General features: G+C 47.5%; 1 protein-coding gene across 7 annotated transcripts in view; it reads right to left on the minus strand.

Annotated features, from left to right (window-relative positions):
- Positions 1-16248, minus strand: part of LOC122551418 (disintegrin and metalloproteinase domain-containing protein 23-like) — a 153935-nt gene that overhangs the window by 24127 nt on the left and 113560 nt on the right. For all 7 annotated transcript variants that reach the window (XM_043693275.1, XM_043693274.1, XM_043693276.1 and 4 more), the window contains exons 22-24: positions 11417-11536; positions 10533-10701; positions 6388-6499 (exon numbers count right to left, since the gene is read on the minus strand). In XM_043693275.1, the coding sequence (XP_043549210.1) occupies positions 6388-6499; positions 10533-10701; positions 11417-11536 (401 nt within the window). The remainder of the gene's footprint in view (positions 1-6387; positions 6500-10532; positions 10702-11416; positions 11537-16248) is intronic.

The following is a 16248-nucleotide window of genomic DNA, read 5'->3' on the forward strand; positions in this document are numbered from 1 at the left end:
GAGACACAGGAACAAACCCTAATTAAAGAGGTCAAAGTGGCCTCTGGATGGAAATAGATGCTGATAGAAGAAAAGATATGCCTAATCAATAACCTACGGTAGACTGACGTCAAACACCCTTATGGGAGTCAGAGATAAGAGTTTGTCACGGACAAGACAGGATAAACAGAAGTTGTGGGATAAGTCTTAAGGAAATGAGTGACGTAAGTGAAGCAGAGACAAATAGTAAAATGAGACAAAAATATGGGAATTTAAAATGTATAAATTGCAGAGTTGATTGGGGTTTGGTGTGTATTTTGTCAATGCCTTTCGAGGCGTCAGACATTACACCCACCTGCAGGTGTACAAATAAAACGACGCTGCTGTTTCAGATATTTGGTCTCGGACTGAAATTATTGATGTGAGTGGGCTTTGTTTTTCACATCAGTCATCAGGAACACGCTTCCTGCATTTATCCTGACAGGAATCATAGAGGCACAGTAGGGGGCCATTTGGCCAGCTGCGCCTGTGCTGGCTATTTGAAGGAGCTTTTGAAATTAGCCCCACTGCTGTGTTCTATCTCCGTCACATTGTCAATTTCTTATCTTTGCAAAAAATGCACAAGTGGCTAATCAGAATCCTATTTGTAATTAATCACAGGACAGTAGGTCATAGCAAAAAAAAATTGCCCAGCAAAAACTTTTAACAGAAACCTCCTTTCTAAATTCTGAACGTAAAAACAAACAGTCAGAGGAGGTCACTTAGCATTTGCACTGGATCGGGGGGGGTTTGGAGCACAGGCTCTCTTTAAGGTTGACAGCATTGCTCTGTTACGAAACCCAAATGCGTCTGGATTCAGGCTCCAGTGTGGACACCACGTCTCCATAGGCCCCAGGAGTCCTGGCCTATGCTCAGGCATCCCAGGCTGCACACGCTCAGTATCATATTTCAAACATTTAAAGGGCCCGGCCATCCATGCCAACAGGATTGTGCCGGCGGGGTTGCAGAGTGCACAGAAAGGGACCAGGAACTGACCACAGCACCCAGGATGGCTACAAAAGGGAAGGCAACAGACAGGGTTGAGGAGCAGTAGCTACATCCCTAGCAGGGTGCTGGTGCAGCATGTTTCAGACTCAGAGAAGTCCTGGGAGCCTACAGGTGAAGCTCAGTCTTTGGATCAGAGATCAGGAAAAGCCGTGGGGGTTTATTAGAAGGCTTTGCACCTTTACTAGGTACTGAGAGCGGGGTGAAGGAAGTCCACTAGACAATACGGTAGAGGAAGATTGGAACTCAGAGAAACCCAAGGGCAGCGCCGGCTTGGTGAAGCCACTTGTCTCGAATTATGTCTGTAAGTAGATACTGGAGTGCAGTTTCCATACCCAGGAAAGGAGATTGAACCACCAGGACATGGGAAATCACTGAGGCTGCCTGAGATGGATTGGCTTTTGAGGTCTGATATAAGGCTAGTTCTTTGCAAGTGAAGAGTTCTTTGTGCAGGTGACAAAATTTCAATGAGAAACAAAAATAGAAGCTGCTGGAGGTCAGGCAGCATCTTTGGAGAGAAATCAGAGTTAATGTTTCAGGTCCGGTGACCCTTGCCCAGAACTGATGGTAGCGAGGAAAATGTTGGTTTTTATGCAGACGATAGGGTGGGGGAGGGGTAAGGTGTAAATGATAGGTAGGGATAGAGTCCAAAGAGAGAGAACAGTTGGATAGACAAACAAGTGGATAATGATCTGGTTAAGAAGGTGAATAACTGTTAGTGAAGACTGTTAGTGACTTACAATAGGTAGTGTGTAATGACAGACTGTGTGATAACAGGCCCTGGTATGTGTGGTAGGGGACTAGGACATGGGAGTGGTCAAGCCCTAAAATTATTGAACTCAATATTGAGTCCGGAGGGCCACAGGGTCCCCAGGCAGAAAACGGGGTGCTGTTCTTCCAGCTTGCACTGAGCTTCACTGGAGCACTGCAGCAAGCCTGAGACAGAGATGTTGGCCAGGGAACAGGGTGGGGTGTTAAAGTGGCAGGGAGCTGGAAACTCAGGGTCTCTTTTGGGAACAGAATGCTAATGTTGTGCAAAACGTTCACCCAGTCTACATCTCTCCATCCTGGAGGCTCCCTGCCTCCATTCCTGATGAAGGGCTTTTGCCCAAAATGTTGATTTTCCTGCTCCTCAGATGCTGTCTGACCTGCTGTGCTTTTCCAGCAACGCTCTCATCTGAAGAGGGATGGACGTGTAAAGGGATGGTGGCTCCACGGTAAAGAGAAGGCAGCTACGAACCAGAACTTCTGAAACTGGCATAAAGCTTCAGAGGAATCCTAGGTGAATGCGGGCAGGGATTGGACCGGGGAGAAAAAACTGAGTCAGATGAGTTCTGTGGTGCAAGAGCAGGCAGAAACAATGGGTCTGCCTGGGCAGTCCTGTTTGTAGGTTTTGGGAAGGAGGTAGAAGCGAGCTGTGCAGGGCTGGGGGACCATCCGCTTGGAGGCAGAGATCGGGGGAGAGGGGAGATCACCAGATCAAATTAGGTCAGTGACCGCAGTTGATACAATGGCCTGATGTGCCATGGTGGGGTCGTGGTGCAGGGAAGGATAGGAGGAGGTATCTGAGAGAGTACGCCAGACTCCAACAGTACCACCATTATCGGCAAGCTTAGTAACCAAGTCAGGGTTGGACCCAAGTGCACGGAGGGAGTTCAGAGATAGGTTGGATTGGGTGTGGGGTGGGGGCAGAGAAATTGAGGCGACCAATGTCACATCAACTGTTCTCAACAAACAGATCGAGTGCAGGTAAAAGGCTAGAAGGACGGGTCCAGGTGGAAAGAGGGTGTTGGTGCTTGGCAAAGGGGTCTGTGGATGGGGAGAGGACTCTTGTCCAAAGAAATGGGCACGGAGGCAAAGACAATGGAAGAGGAATTCAGCTTCATGCCATGCCCAAAATTCATTAAGGTGGGGGTGTAGAGGGATACAGCTAAAGCTTCAATGAGATCTGGTGGCCCATCAATATCTGAGAAATCCATAGAATCGGTGCTAACTCTATTTGATGAGTTCTGTGAGGACCACAGGTTGACTGTGACCCATACTTCCCAACTATCTGAATGTCAGAATATAAGTTGTGCATATCTTGTAGAGTGTTTTACAAGTTCTAACTTTGTGTTGTAAATGGTATTTTGTTTGACCTGTGCAATCTAGTGGCTTTGGTCATTTAGTAAGTATCTGGGATCTCAAACTTTATCTACTTAAAAAAGAAGCTCACTGGTCATTAGCCAGATATTAAATTAACTTGGTTAAAAAGGAAAGGGAAATTTAGAATGAAAAGATACAATGCAAGGTGCTTCCATATGTTGGTCCCAATTTAATTGTATATGAACAGGAAACGTTTAGATGGATATGGGCCAAGTGCTGGCAAATGGGAGTAGATTAGTTTAGGATATCTGGTCAGCATGGATGAGTTGGACCAAAAGGTCTGTTTCTGTGCTGTACAGCTCCTTGACTGTACAGCGTCATGACTTCAGCTACATGTAAACTGAATCAACACAAAACAAGATACTCCCCAAGAGCAAAGTTATGCAATTAAGGGAATCTAACAATATTGTAAAGAAAAACAATGAATGGCTATGTTGGCCAAATATTAACGTTTGACCTTTGCATTCTTAGCAAAGGGGTCTTATGGCACAGTGGGTAATGCACCAGAGCGCTTGGGTTTGAATCAGGACATGTTAGCTAGGTAGGCTGTGTTCATAACATTGCCAAACAGGTTCATTATTAACCTGTAAATCCTTTCAACCCGCCCTCCAGCCACACACACACACACACACACACACCAACCGCAGACAATGACAGCAGGAAGAAAGCAATTGAAACTAGACCATCACTGCAGGCTACCATGTGCATGTATCCACTGGAGCAGCTTGAGCTCCATGGATTGTTGGCCTGGGTAAGACTGGCTCAATTCCATTGTGGTTTGGGGCCCACCTTTCCCCAGCTACCCCCCTACTCCTTCCCACATGCTGAAGGCTGAACTGAAGACATTGCTGAGTAAGGAGCTTTGATTCTTAAAATTAACAAGATGCAGAGTGGCTCTCTTTGCTTGACGAATAGGAGGGAGCACTTAGTGAGAAAATCCATTCAAGAGTGCTAGGCACTCAAGCCAAGTTATGGAGCCATGATCCCCAGCTGTAAGAATGGAATACTGTTAAATCTGATTAAATACTAAATAAAAACCGAAAGGATTGTGGATGCTGGCAGCAGCTGATTAACTTGCTTTCTGAGCTCAAAACTGATTTGAAATTCAGCGGTTAAAATCTGCAAGGTTTAATCACGCGTGTTGCTGAATGTACTATTCCTCATTGTATAGTTTAAAAAATCAGTCACATTCTATTTTGTGAAATGAATTGATTCCAGGAGTAAATTGAATGAAATAAGGCAACGAATGCAAATGCATGGAAGCTTGCGCTACCCACTACTGTGATGACCTGGCTGAGATCTGTTAAATTGTCTATTACATTCTGGGGCTCACTACTCTGGGCCTAGCCTTGACATTGAACTGGATTTGTTTAGGCAAAGCAGCAGAGACTAGAGATTGCTTTTGTAGAGATCATTTTGGGTTCGGCTACAAAATAACATACATGAAAATAAAACAGGATCTGCAAGAAGACTTTGCTTCAGTGACTACGAGGTTTTAAAACCAGATGTCTAATGTAAAGTAGCAGTGGACCTCTGTTTGACCTCAGAGGCTTCCAGTGAAAGGGCATTTGGGGATTGGTTAATCATCATTCCTTTACACAGGCTTCTCGTTGTGCTCATCAAGATGAGGGAGGTGGACGCAGGAAGATTTCCGTTTCAGGGATCCAGTGTTAAATCAATCACCCCCGAGGTGGTCAGGACACTCCCTTTTAACATGTGATAATAATGGACATGAGCTCAACTAGAGAACCACAGCCGTGTACAGTGCCAGTGTGACCATTCACGGCCATTACCCGGGTCAACTCTCTGATGGCAACCACTGTACCAATCTAGGGATTGTGTCCAATTCTATGGATATCCCCCAAGCACAATTTGGTGAGGACAATCAGTGAACATCAAGTGTGTAGGTCCCCAGACTCGCAATTTAAGGAGATGTTTGGATTTGCCCCCAGTTCAGGGTGACTATTGCACTGTGGCACCCGGTCACTACTCAGCCTTATGGCAAACAAATAGAACTGAGTCATTAGGGACTATCAATCCTACCACTGCTGGTGTGGGACACCATATTGCACTGCCTATCACAGTAGCTGTTATAACCGGTGCAGCAGCACAATGTAAACTATACCTATTAGATGTGATCATGGGCAAAAACATCTTCTTCCAGTCACCTTATTATTTAATGCCCCTACCCATTGGGTCCTGGTTCAATCCCCTCAATCATTTACCTTCAATGAACCATTCTACTTAACCCTTTGTCAAGCTCGACATTCTAAACTCTCCTCCCTCGCTGTCTCTACCTCTTGTGCGCTCCTTTTTGTTCACTATCCTAACTCCTATCTACCTTCCAATCTTTCTCTGTATTGGATTGCTCCTGCTATTCCTGATGGGCAAGTACAATTTTGCAAAGGTCGCACCTCTCCAGTCAGCTTCGAGTGAAATAAGATGCCACAGTCCATTCCATTCCCTCGCTCCCCCACATCCTGTTAGGCTGCCTCTTCCTTCAGCCCCCTACCCCTTGCTTCCCAAAGCTTCCAAAGGACCCTGCTCTTCAACTGCCTCTCCTCAGCTTTTCAGAAGGGGTTTCTAAACTCCCCCCTCCTGGTGGCTTCCAAGCGCTAAGCTCTGGGAGACACTGTAATGATGGACAGAAGTGCAATGATGGAGATATGTGAACTGCTGGGCCAAGGGAACACTGGTCTCCGTTGCGTATTTTTTCCACCTGCCAATAAATGAGACCATGGAAAGGACAGGTTCAGGCTATCTGACTCCACGACAGACAGCTCCAGCTCTGGCACAGACGAGGGAGACGGTGGGAGGACAGCATCCTTTCGAACTCCTTCTGGACCGAGAACCACGTCAGATATCCCCCTTAGCCTCCCCAGACAACTAGACAGAGAACAATGATGGTAACACTCACCCAAGAGTCCCCCAAGGAACCAAGGTGTAAAGGCGTTAAAGGATGAGCGAGGAGAAGACACGGAATGATGTATTAAAGGTGAGAAAGAAATGCAAAAGACGCGTGGGCAGCAACCATGTCTCCTCCAATAGCTGCCCTGCCTTCCCTGTCCTTTCAAGTTCCAATCTGTGAAAATGTCGAGTTGGAAATTCCGCGCGCTACCACACCCCCCCCCCCACCCCACGACAGATAAATGCAACAAGAAAAGGCAGAGGAACACCGAGAACATTGCAACAAGAGGCTGGGAGTGAAGTTAAACAAACCCTTGGGGCCTTCCGGTGGTGGCTTTGCCTCATCACGTTTGGGGTCGTACATGCTGCAGTCCGTCCCGGCCCAGGTACCCTCGCAGATGCAGGTCGCTTCGTTACTGCATAGCTGCAACAGATCGGAGTCAAATCAACAGCAAATCTGTGCCCGGGACGCACACACAATCCTACCATCCACAAGGACTCTTCCCAATATTTATAGATGCACCATAGAAAGTAACCTCTCTGTATTCGTCACAGTGTGGTATGCCAACTGATCTGCCCAGACCATAAGAAACTACACAGAGTTGTAAACACAGCCCAGTCCATTATGCAAACCAGCTTTCCATCCACTGACTCAATCTATAATTCCTCAGGAAAGCAGCCTACACAATCAAAGATCCCACCCCAACTCTGGTTATGCTCTCTTCCGTTGGGCAGAAGGTATAAAAGTTTGAATACACTGTTTTCAAACTTTTAAATGGATCACTCGAATGATAATTCTGACCTCTCTCTCTGCAGCTGTAACTCTGCATTCTGTTCAGCTGCCCTGATGCACCTTCTATGGTATGATCTGCCCGCACAGCACACAAAACAAGACTTTTCAATTTATCTCGGTACAGGTGACAACAATAAATCAAACTCAAACAGACACTCGAAAGGACCACCTTCCAGCTCACTCCTCCGACATGTTTTAGATGTTGGGACTGCTCTCCTGGATACATCTCAAGAAAAACACCCCCTCTAAGCCCTTAACACCACGGCTATCCCAGTTTATATTGGGAAAGTTGAAATCCCCTAGTATAATACCTGATTATTACACTTACACATCCCTGTCAACTGTCTACATATTTGCTCCTCTACTTCCTGCTGATTCGTTACTCTGAGTGAAGTGGCTGCTCCCTTAACATTCCTATGTTCTACCCACCAAGTCTCATTTGAAGAGCTTTCCAAGATATTGTCTCTCCCTATTGCAGTGATTAACTCCTTCATTGATAGTACTACACTGCCATTTCCTTTCCCGCCCTCCTCTGTCTTGCCCGAAGATCCCATACCCCGGAATATTGAATTGCCACTCTAGACCTTCCCTCAACTGTGATGGCAGTAACATCTTGCCTCCATGTGTCAATCCACGCCATTAACTCATCAGTCTTACCGACTGAAGTAAAGACCATCCAGCCTTGCCTTACTCTCTTGACACTCAATGTGGCTGAACTCACTGTCACTTGCTTCCATTGTTGTAGCATGATGTGTCTCTGTTTCATTGATATTCTGTGTCCCCCCTTCCCCCCACCGCCAGACCAGTTTAAACGCCTCCCAACAGCAGTAGCAAACCTTCCTGCAAGGATGTTGGCCCCAACATGGTCCAGGTGCTGACAGTCCCATTTGTACACACCCCAACAGTCCCAGTGACCCAGGAATCTAAAACCCTCCCTCATGCACCAACTCTTAAGCTACACATTCATCTATCCTATTTCTAAACTCGCTCAAATGTGGCATTGTGAGGAATTCAGAGATTACAACCATTGAGGCCCTGCTTTTTCACCTACTGCCTGGCTCCCTGACGTCTTGATGCAAAACCTCATTCCTCAATTCACCCACAAAAATATTTTTCTCCAGGAGAGACAAATCTGCGTCCCATGCCTGATGGCTGTTCTTGTAAGATCCTCCGAAGTGTGGGGGCAGCCAATTAAGGACGGGGGTTTCTGAGGCCCAGCTTTGGAAAAGAGGACAGCCTTACTAGGCCGGGGAGACAGCCAGACAGGAGAGCACAAGGCCTCAAAAACACAAAGGTGTCCTCTGAGCCTGGCAACAGTGTTAAACATGCTGAGGGTCGAAGCCTGCACGCCCCTTGGGGGAGAACAGGGAAGTGGGAGGGAAAGGACATGCACCTCCTGGGTATGTGGCCTTTAGCTGCCCACAGCACCATCAAAGGAGCATGGCGATGGCAAATCGGCCTGCCACCGAGGGTGCCCCTGTCAAACCTGGCACTCAGGGAGCAGCCACCACACTAAATACACTCAAAATCCATAATATCTGGCTACACACTCCTGCCAGGCCACTAGCCTGGTCCTCCCATAGTTCACCCACCTTTGGAGATGGCAGTGCTTCAGATCAACTGTCAAGATGTCCTTCTTCCCTCACGATCCTGCCTCCACGGGCCTTGTAAGATTCTGCCCATGTTTTTGTAACCCTCTTTTTTTTTTAAAAAGTCAATTTTTAAAGTTCATTCACAGAATGCAGGCATCACCGGCTAAGCCAGCATTTATTGCTCATCCCTAATTACCCAGAAGGCAATGTAAGAGTCAACCACATTGCTGTGGGTTTGGAGTCACGGTAGGCCAGACCAGGTAAGGATGGCATTAGTGAACCACGTTAGTGAACCACGTGGGGCTTTTCCTCATCCCCATTGGGCATTTGATCTATGGTCATCATTGGACTGTTAATTCCAGATATTTATTGAATTCAAATTCCATCATCTGCCCATGGTGCAGAACACTACCTGGGCCTCTGGATTAACAATCCAGCGATAATACCACTGCCTCCCCATGAGCAGGATAAGAAGGACGCTGCAAAGCAGACTTTAATGACATTGCCTTCAAAGAGCAGTACCATGAACCATAAGGATGGGCAAAGTTCCTAATTCCCTGAAAGTGCATTTCTATGAAATTTGTTCCCAGCTCTGGGACTACGTCGACTGGCCAGCGCAAAGATAAACGTTTGCAAACAATGAGCAATCATCTCAGCTGCTAACGCCTCGAACTTTATTGAATCTGCGTCTGGAGGAATTACTCAGCTCTTTGCAGTAATGTAGCACCGGGCATCTCTCCGTTAAATTCAGACCCTCCGAATTCTCAGTCAATCCACTACCGGCCAATGACTTTTCAAAACGGAGTGACCTTTGCAAAAGCGCACAGCATGAATGGAAGGGCTGGGGAGGGGAGCAGCAGTGAAGCAAAAACAGGGGAGGGGGGGGAAGCAGAACTGGAGGAAGAAAGCAAAAGGAGACAACAGCAAGCACAGCTTGAGAGGGAGGAAATGAGGAAAAGGTCATCCCTCCACCAGACACTCTCCTCCCAACACCAATGTGAATTCGGCTCTAACATGGACTCCTCCACCTGAGGGGTATTTAACCCCCCCACCCCGAGGGCATGTTCCACAGTGCCTCCCTCGGTCCCCAAATATAAATCGGGTGGTTGGCTATCGCCTGTTACACCCTACAAAACACAACCACAGAAGCTCAGAGCACAGAACGTGCCCCTGCCCGGTTATTTGAACGGCCAATCCGGTTAGCCCTAAATCTTGTGCCATTCACAGAGCAATATGATGCAGGAGACCATTCGGCCCAGTGCACTAGCAGCAGCTATTACTAACTACCAACCTTTTGCCTCCTTCTCCTCCATACCCCTGCATACCGTTAACATCCAAAAAGAGAATCCATTGCCCTCTTGAATCCAATTCCCTCTTTCCCCATGAACCCTTCACTTCTTGTTCCTGCTGAATTTGCTCCCTTTTCTCCTCTTCAGTTCCCGCTGCCATTCTTCCCTTTCCCTGGCAAGATATATCAACCCCTCCTCCAGCCCGCCACTGAGGAGATAAATCTGCACTAAGGCTATTCGCTTCATATGCTTCGCCAATCCCAAGCCACAGATGTGGAATGTCCCACATTCCTCCTTTTTTGGACTGGGGGGGGGAGGTGGAAGGGTTGCCAAAGAAAGACCTTGCATTTACATAGTACCTTTCACAATCTCAAGACATTCCAAAGCGCCTCATGTGAAGAATTTGTTGAAGGGTGCTGTTTCCCACATGCGGCAGCACATTGCAATAACGTGACACAAACCGCACTGCAACAACGATCTGGGGTTTTGGGTGACGTTGCTGGAGGGCTGGGTGCTACTCACAAATAGCTCCCCCTGAGCTGGGAGAGAGAGCAAGCAGAGCACCATTCTACCTGCACCTAAGTATCAGTATAGATCACATGCTATGAGACCTGAGCCTGTAACCTCTGAACTCAGCAGTCAAGAGGACAACCAACCAAGCTGCTCCTGACAACAGTGCCTTCCCCTGTTCAGGAAGAGGGGCTGATGGGAGGATTTTCCCATCGGACTCTGAGTCTAGCAGAGATACACTCAGCCGTGCACACGTTGGGCACACGTACTCACCCCATGGCCAGAGCATATCTTGGTCGCTGATCCACTGGGACAGCTACTGATGTTGAAGGAAGGAATGGGCTGGCACCTCCGATCCGTGCACATCATCGACGGCCCACAGGGCGTTCCATCCTCGACGTATCCCAGGTCTGTCCCGTCGTCCATAATAATGTGGCTGCCACTGAAGGAGAAGGAGCAACGGGATGGGTGAAAGAATTCAAAACCCGCCCAGTAAATGCAGAGTAAACATCAGAAAGAGGCATGACAGTGAGTCTGAGGTGCTTCATTAAAGCAGAGAGAGCTGGGAGGATGGAGAAGCTCCAAACTGGTGCGAGGAGAGCGTGTATGGATTAATCGGTCAATGCAGAGTTCATGCAGATAGGATTAGTTCAGGAAACCTCAATCATACAGTGCAATATGGTGGCAGCTGTGGTTATACAGGATAAACAGCAAAGTCCAGCCATAATCAGGAACCAGAGAAGGCAATATGCATTCATATATCACCTTTAACATTGCAAGTTTGCCAAATTTGGCAGAATGGGGGAGAGAATTTTAAAAACTGCACGTGCAGGATTTGGGAAAATTAGCACACATAGATTATACATGGGTATTACATATGCAAACATATATATACACATGCACACATGTACACAAACATTTATTCACTCGCATGTATGGAGAGAAAAAACACTGGTTACACAACTGCCAAGGAGATGAAAGAATACCCCTGCATTTTGCACACTGCACATGGCCCTCGTTTCAAAGCTCCATCATAAATAGCACAAAAAGAATGCGGCCCAGAAGGTTTTCAAATAGGCCTTTTCAATACCAAGCACTCAAAGAGTAGTCTGTCCCAACCCTGAGAAACAGAAGCCACCAGAACACTGAGTACCTACCTACAGTCCACCAGCTTGCCTTGGTGGTAGAAGGAGGTGGGTGTGATCTCACCGAGGAGACGGCCGATCCGCGGCACACGGCTAACGCCAGTGCAGAGCAGGTAGCCGCAGAAGACATCACTGCCGTGGAGAAGGTCAGAGGGTGTGCGATATCGGGGAAGGCAGCAGTGGTGGGAGGACAGAGAGAGAGAGAAAAACAAGGCTGTTGATACGACCACATGATCGGCAACTTACAGGCACTTCCATGCTCACGGAGTTACAGCCATAATCCTGCACTCCAGTCAGTGACAGCTCAGCAACTGACAGGGCAGCACACTATTTTAAAAAAAAATACAACTAATCCCCCCCCTTAGAGCAAAGTTATTGCAGTTAGCCTCGTCTGTTCACATCCTGAGCTTGTACGTTCTCTGCAGCTCCCCGGGAGAATGGTTCGTGTAAAAGGCAGGGGAATCCAGACATTGAGGTTCATCTCTGCAACAGGGGCAAAGTGAAAACAAGGCCCCTGTCACCACAAGAGCACCGTATGTTCAGGTAAACAATTGCTCAACCTGTCGTTGATAGAGGTAATGAAGAGCTCTTTCCCTTGTTCACCACTTCCTCTCAACAAACCATTAGACGCTGAGGAAATATTCCCTTTCCCTGTTTGTTTCCTCTCTCTCTCGATGCTTCATGGAGCTGGAATAGAAACTGTCCCAAGTAACAACACAAGAAGGATAATATTATCTCAGCCCCCTGCTTGATACCTGACAGCCATAAAGCATCTTTGACATAATGAAATTCCCCTTCACAGGTGCATTTGCCACCTAGCTACCATACAGGGTCAAAGCAGTTGGTTTGAAGCACACTGAAGGAGGAATGCAAGTCTGAGAGCGGTGTAGGGAAGGTGAACTTAGATGCCAGGCAACTGAAGACATGGTTAAAAAAAACGGGAATGCTTAAGAGGCTGAGTGACCACAGTAGGAGAAAGTGAGGACTGCAGATGCTGGAGATCAGAGCTGAAAATGTGTTGCTGGAAAAACGTAGCAGTCAGGCAGCATCCAAGGAGGAGGAGAATCGACGTTTCGGGCATGAGCCCTTCTTCAGACCAGAGTGCAGAGATCTCCCTGGGTTAGAGTTAGAAAAAGGAAATGTCCTGGAGGGATTCAGAAACAGGGATGTGAATTTTAAAATCGATGTGATAATTAACTGAGAGCTGGTGTAGGTCAGTGAGTGTGGGGGGTGTCAGTATAATTTGGTGTGTGTTAGGACACAGGCAACAGGCTTTTGGGTAATTGCAAATTAACAGGGGTTTGATCTGCTAGGTGTGTGGAGCTAATTGAGTTCTATTGTGCTGTTCTGACGATAGCAGTGGGACTGAACATTGTGCATGGAGGATATCAGGCACACGTGGAATCTCACCGGCTCCTCATCCCAAGGCTGACGTATCTTGGTGTATCTGTTGTAGGTAATTGTAACTAAGATGTAGTTACGGTGCCCTTGCATTTGTCCACACTACTGCTTGTTAACCACTACCTCCCTCAAACCTGCCAGATTAGGGTGGTCACAGAACCATACATTTCAGAAGGGGTTCTTCAGCCAATAAAGTAGGGTGGTAGTGTTCATGAGTTCAATTCTTTACTGTGACCCAGGCTTAAATTGATAAGGCAACCGCTAACAAATTCAATCCTATCCACCATCACTAGCTGGGCATAAACAATTGCTCTTGATCACTGCGGGACTCTGCTTTAACTTAATTCTTTTTTTTTTGCTTTCTCCTTTAAACATAGTCAAGGAAACTCACCACCGTCTCAAAGAATATTCGTGAGCCCCAGATGGATGCCACTGAGCCCATTGTGTCTGCACTAGCCCTCAGAAAGATCCAGTTAGTCCCTTAGCTCTATCCCCACAGCCCAACAATAGACTTCCCTTCTCAATAAGCTAGTAAATTTCTTCTGGAGAGTCACAAAAGAATCTGCTTTCACCACACTACCATGAACTGCAGATCACCGTCATTCTTGTCCTGGGTCATTTGACAAATATGTTAAGTTCTGTCCACACTGTCCCTCCTGCCCCAGAAAAGCTTTCCTTGCTGCAGTCAGACAGCTATCTTACAGCTAACGGAGCAGTGAACTCAGAAGGAGGTCCTGCACCAACACTTGAACCCACCCAGCTGCCTCACTGGTCATACTCAATGCAGTCATCCTGGTCCAGAGCCCACAAACTGGGAACGCTGGTGAAGGGAAACCAAACTGGACCAGCCAGAAAAACACTGCGGCTACAAGAGCAGGTCAGAGGCTGGGCATCCAGCAGTGAGTAACTCACCTCCTGACTTTCCCCCAAATTCTACCGAGCTTCTGCAATGCACATGTTAGGGAACGTGTGATGGAACACTCTCCACTTGCTTCGCTGAGCAAAGCTCCGAAACCACTCAAGACATTCAGCAGGACAAAGCCTGACTGGTACCATGCTTCAAAATGTCACTACCTCTGCCCACTCGCACACAGTGGGAGTCATAGTCAAAATGCACTGAGGCAACTTGCTGGGGCTCCTTCCACAGCAGCTACCTCCACTGCAACATCACCGCGTTCCCCTCCGAATCACACAACATCTGGATCTGGAAGTATATCACCATTCCTTCACTTTCAGTGGATCACAATCCTGGAATTCTCCTTCAGCATCACTCCACCTGTAACAGCATTGTGGCTGTACCGTGATGGCACATTTGCATTTTGGTAAATGTTTTATGTTGTCGGTCTGTGAGCACTCTCTTTGATTCCAAAGCGAGCATTCTGAAAGGGGTGTTATCGGGCTTCTTAGCAAGCATTTCACATTCGAGAAATGCTTCTGCGATCTCAGCGGATTTGGAGTTGAAGGTGAAGGTAAATAGATGGTGAACTAGATGGCTGATCTACAGCTGCAATTCTGAATTGGTCTGGCTGAGGAAGCATGGGGAATAGAGTGAGGGCTGTGTTACTGTGTGTGGTGTACAGTTAAAAAGAACAGAAATCTGAAGACAAACAAAAAAAAAAACAGAGCTTGTGAACTAGAAAGACCGCCGTTAGAGGCAGCCAAGGGGTTAGTGAAAGGAATATTTGGGAATATTGTGGCATCAAGATTGTCACGAACATAGCTAAGCAGGTACTTTAGGAATGTACTGTTTGAATATTAACCACATCCAGGATCATCAGGCAGAATTCGACTAATGGTCAAAGCCACTCTCAGACCAAATCCATTGATCTGTACGTGAGAGATCTCACAGAACAGAGGCCAGGTTGAGTTGTGAGATTGCATGTGGTATCGTATTCATGTGGGGGGTGACGCGTGTGCTTTTAGCATGCGAGGTGTATCCTTGTCATATCGACTAGTCAAAGTGAAAATTACCCTTGGATGGGAAAAAAAAATCATTTATGCGTTGTTGAATGTTTGAATTGTGTTGCTTTCGGTTGGTCTGATGTAATGAAAGTTTTAAAGAAGTAATATTTTGCCCAGCAGCTTTCTTGTGGTTGGTTTTGTGGGAATACCTTTCTTTCTAACAGTTACCGATCTCTACGTCAATTGTGGCACCATCTACACCATGTGGACAGCAGCAATTCAAGGAGAAAATTCCCCGCCTTCTGGGGCAGCACAGTGCCTCAGCGGTTAGCACTGCTGCCTCACAGTATCAGGGACCCAGGTTCGATTCCACCCTCAGGTGACTGTCCGTGTGGACATTCACCCAGGTCAGTGCGGGTTCCCTCCGGGAACTCCAATTTCCTCCCACAGTCCCAAAGACGCGCAGATTAGGCGGACTGGCCATGCTAAATTGTCTCATAGTGTCCAGGGATGTGCAGGGTAGGTGGATTAGCCATGGGAAATGCAGGGTTACAGAGATAGTTTTGGGTGGGATGCTCTTCAGAGGGTCAGTGTGGAGTGGATGGGCCAAATGGCCTGCTTCTGCACTGCAGGGGTTCTATGATCTTCTCAATGGTGAAGGGCTCAAGCTCTCCACAGACTGGAGTACAGCAGAGAGAGAGAGATAGAGAAAGAGAGAGAGAGAGAGAGGGAGAGATAGAGAGGTGCTATGTTGTCAGATGGACTGCTTTTCAGTGGAAATGGTAGCCAAGGTTCTGTCTGCCCCGTTCACTATCTTTCAGTTGTAATTAGATTAGATTCCCTACAGTGTGCCCAACCAGTCCACACCGACCCTCCAAAGAGTAACCCACCCTCACCCATTTCCCACTGACAAATGCCCCTAACACAATGGGACAATTGAGCATGGCCAAGCCACCTAATCTGCATATCTTTGGATTGTGGGAGGAAACCGGAGCACCCAGAGGGAACCCGTGCGGAATGTGCAAACTCCACGCAGACTGTCACCCCAGGTGGGAATCGAGCCCGGGTCCCTGGCGCTGTGAGGCAGCAGTGCTAGCCACTGAGCCACCATGCTGCCGTTAGACTTGGACTTCTCCCTCCACTCACTCAGGAAAATAATTTAAGTCAATGGAGAAGGCTTGAGAATTGACTGAGAACCCTCCATTATCGAAACGACACTGAGCTCAACAGTTCAGTTGGGACACTTGCTCACACATCCCCTGCCTACTGTTTGCGCTCAGTGCCACATTGCAACTGAATCTTTCAGCAACGGGCATTACCCCTGGTGCATGGGTCCTGCAATGGCAAACTACAACCCTGAAGCAGCAACCCTTTACCCATTTGTCAATTGTTCAACAACCTGGGGGTAAAGATGCTGCGACTAAGAGCGTGATTTTTAAGGGCGAATGTTTTAGCCTAGATAAGGCTCTGGGACATCCACCAGCTCCCCTCAACCAGCATCGCGTCTCCCCGTGGGGACAGAGCTGTATACACAGACTCCC

The sequence above is a fragment of the Chiloscyllium plagiosum genome, chromosome 7 (assembly GCF_004010195.1).
Source record: "Chiloscyllium plagiosum isolate BGI_BamShark_2017 chromosome 7, ASM401019v2, whole genome shotgun sequence".
In the NCBI taxonomy this organism is placed as follows: domain Eukaryota; kingdom Metazoa; phylum Chordata; class Chondrichthyes; order Orectolobiformes; family Hemiscylliidae; genus Chiloscyllium; species Chiloscyllium plagiosum.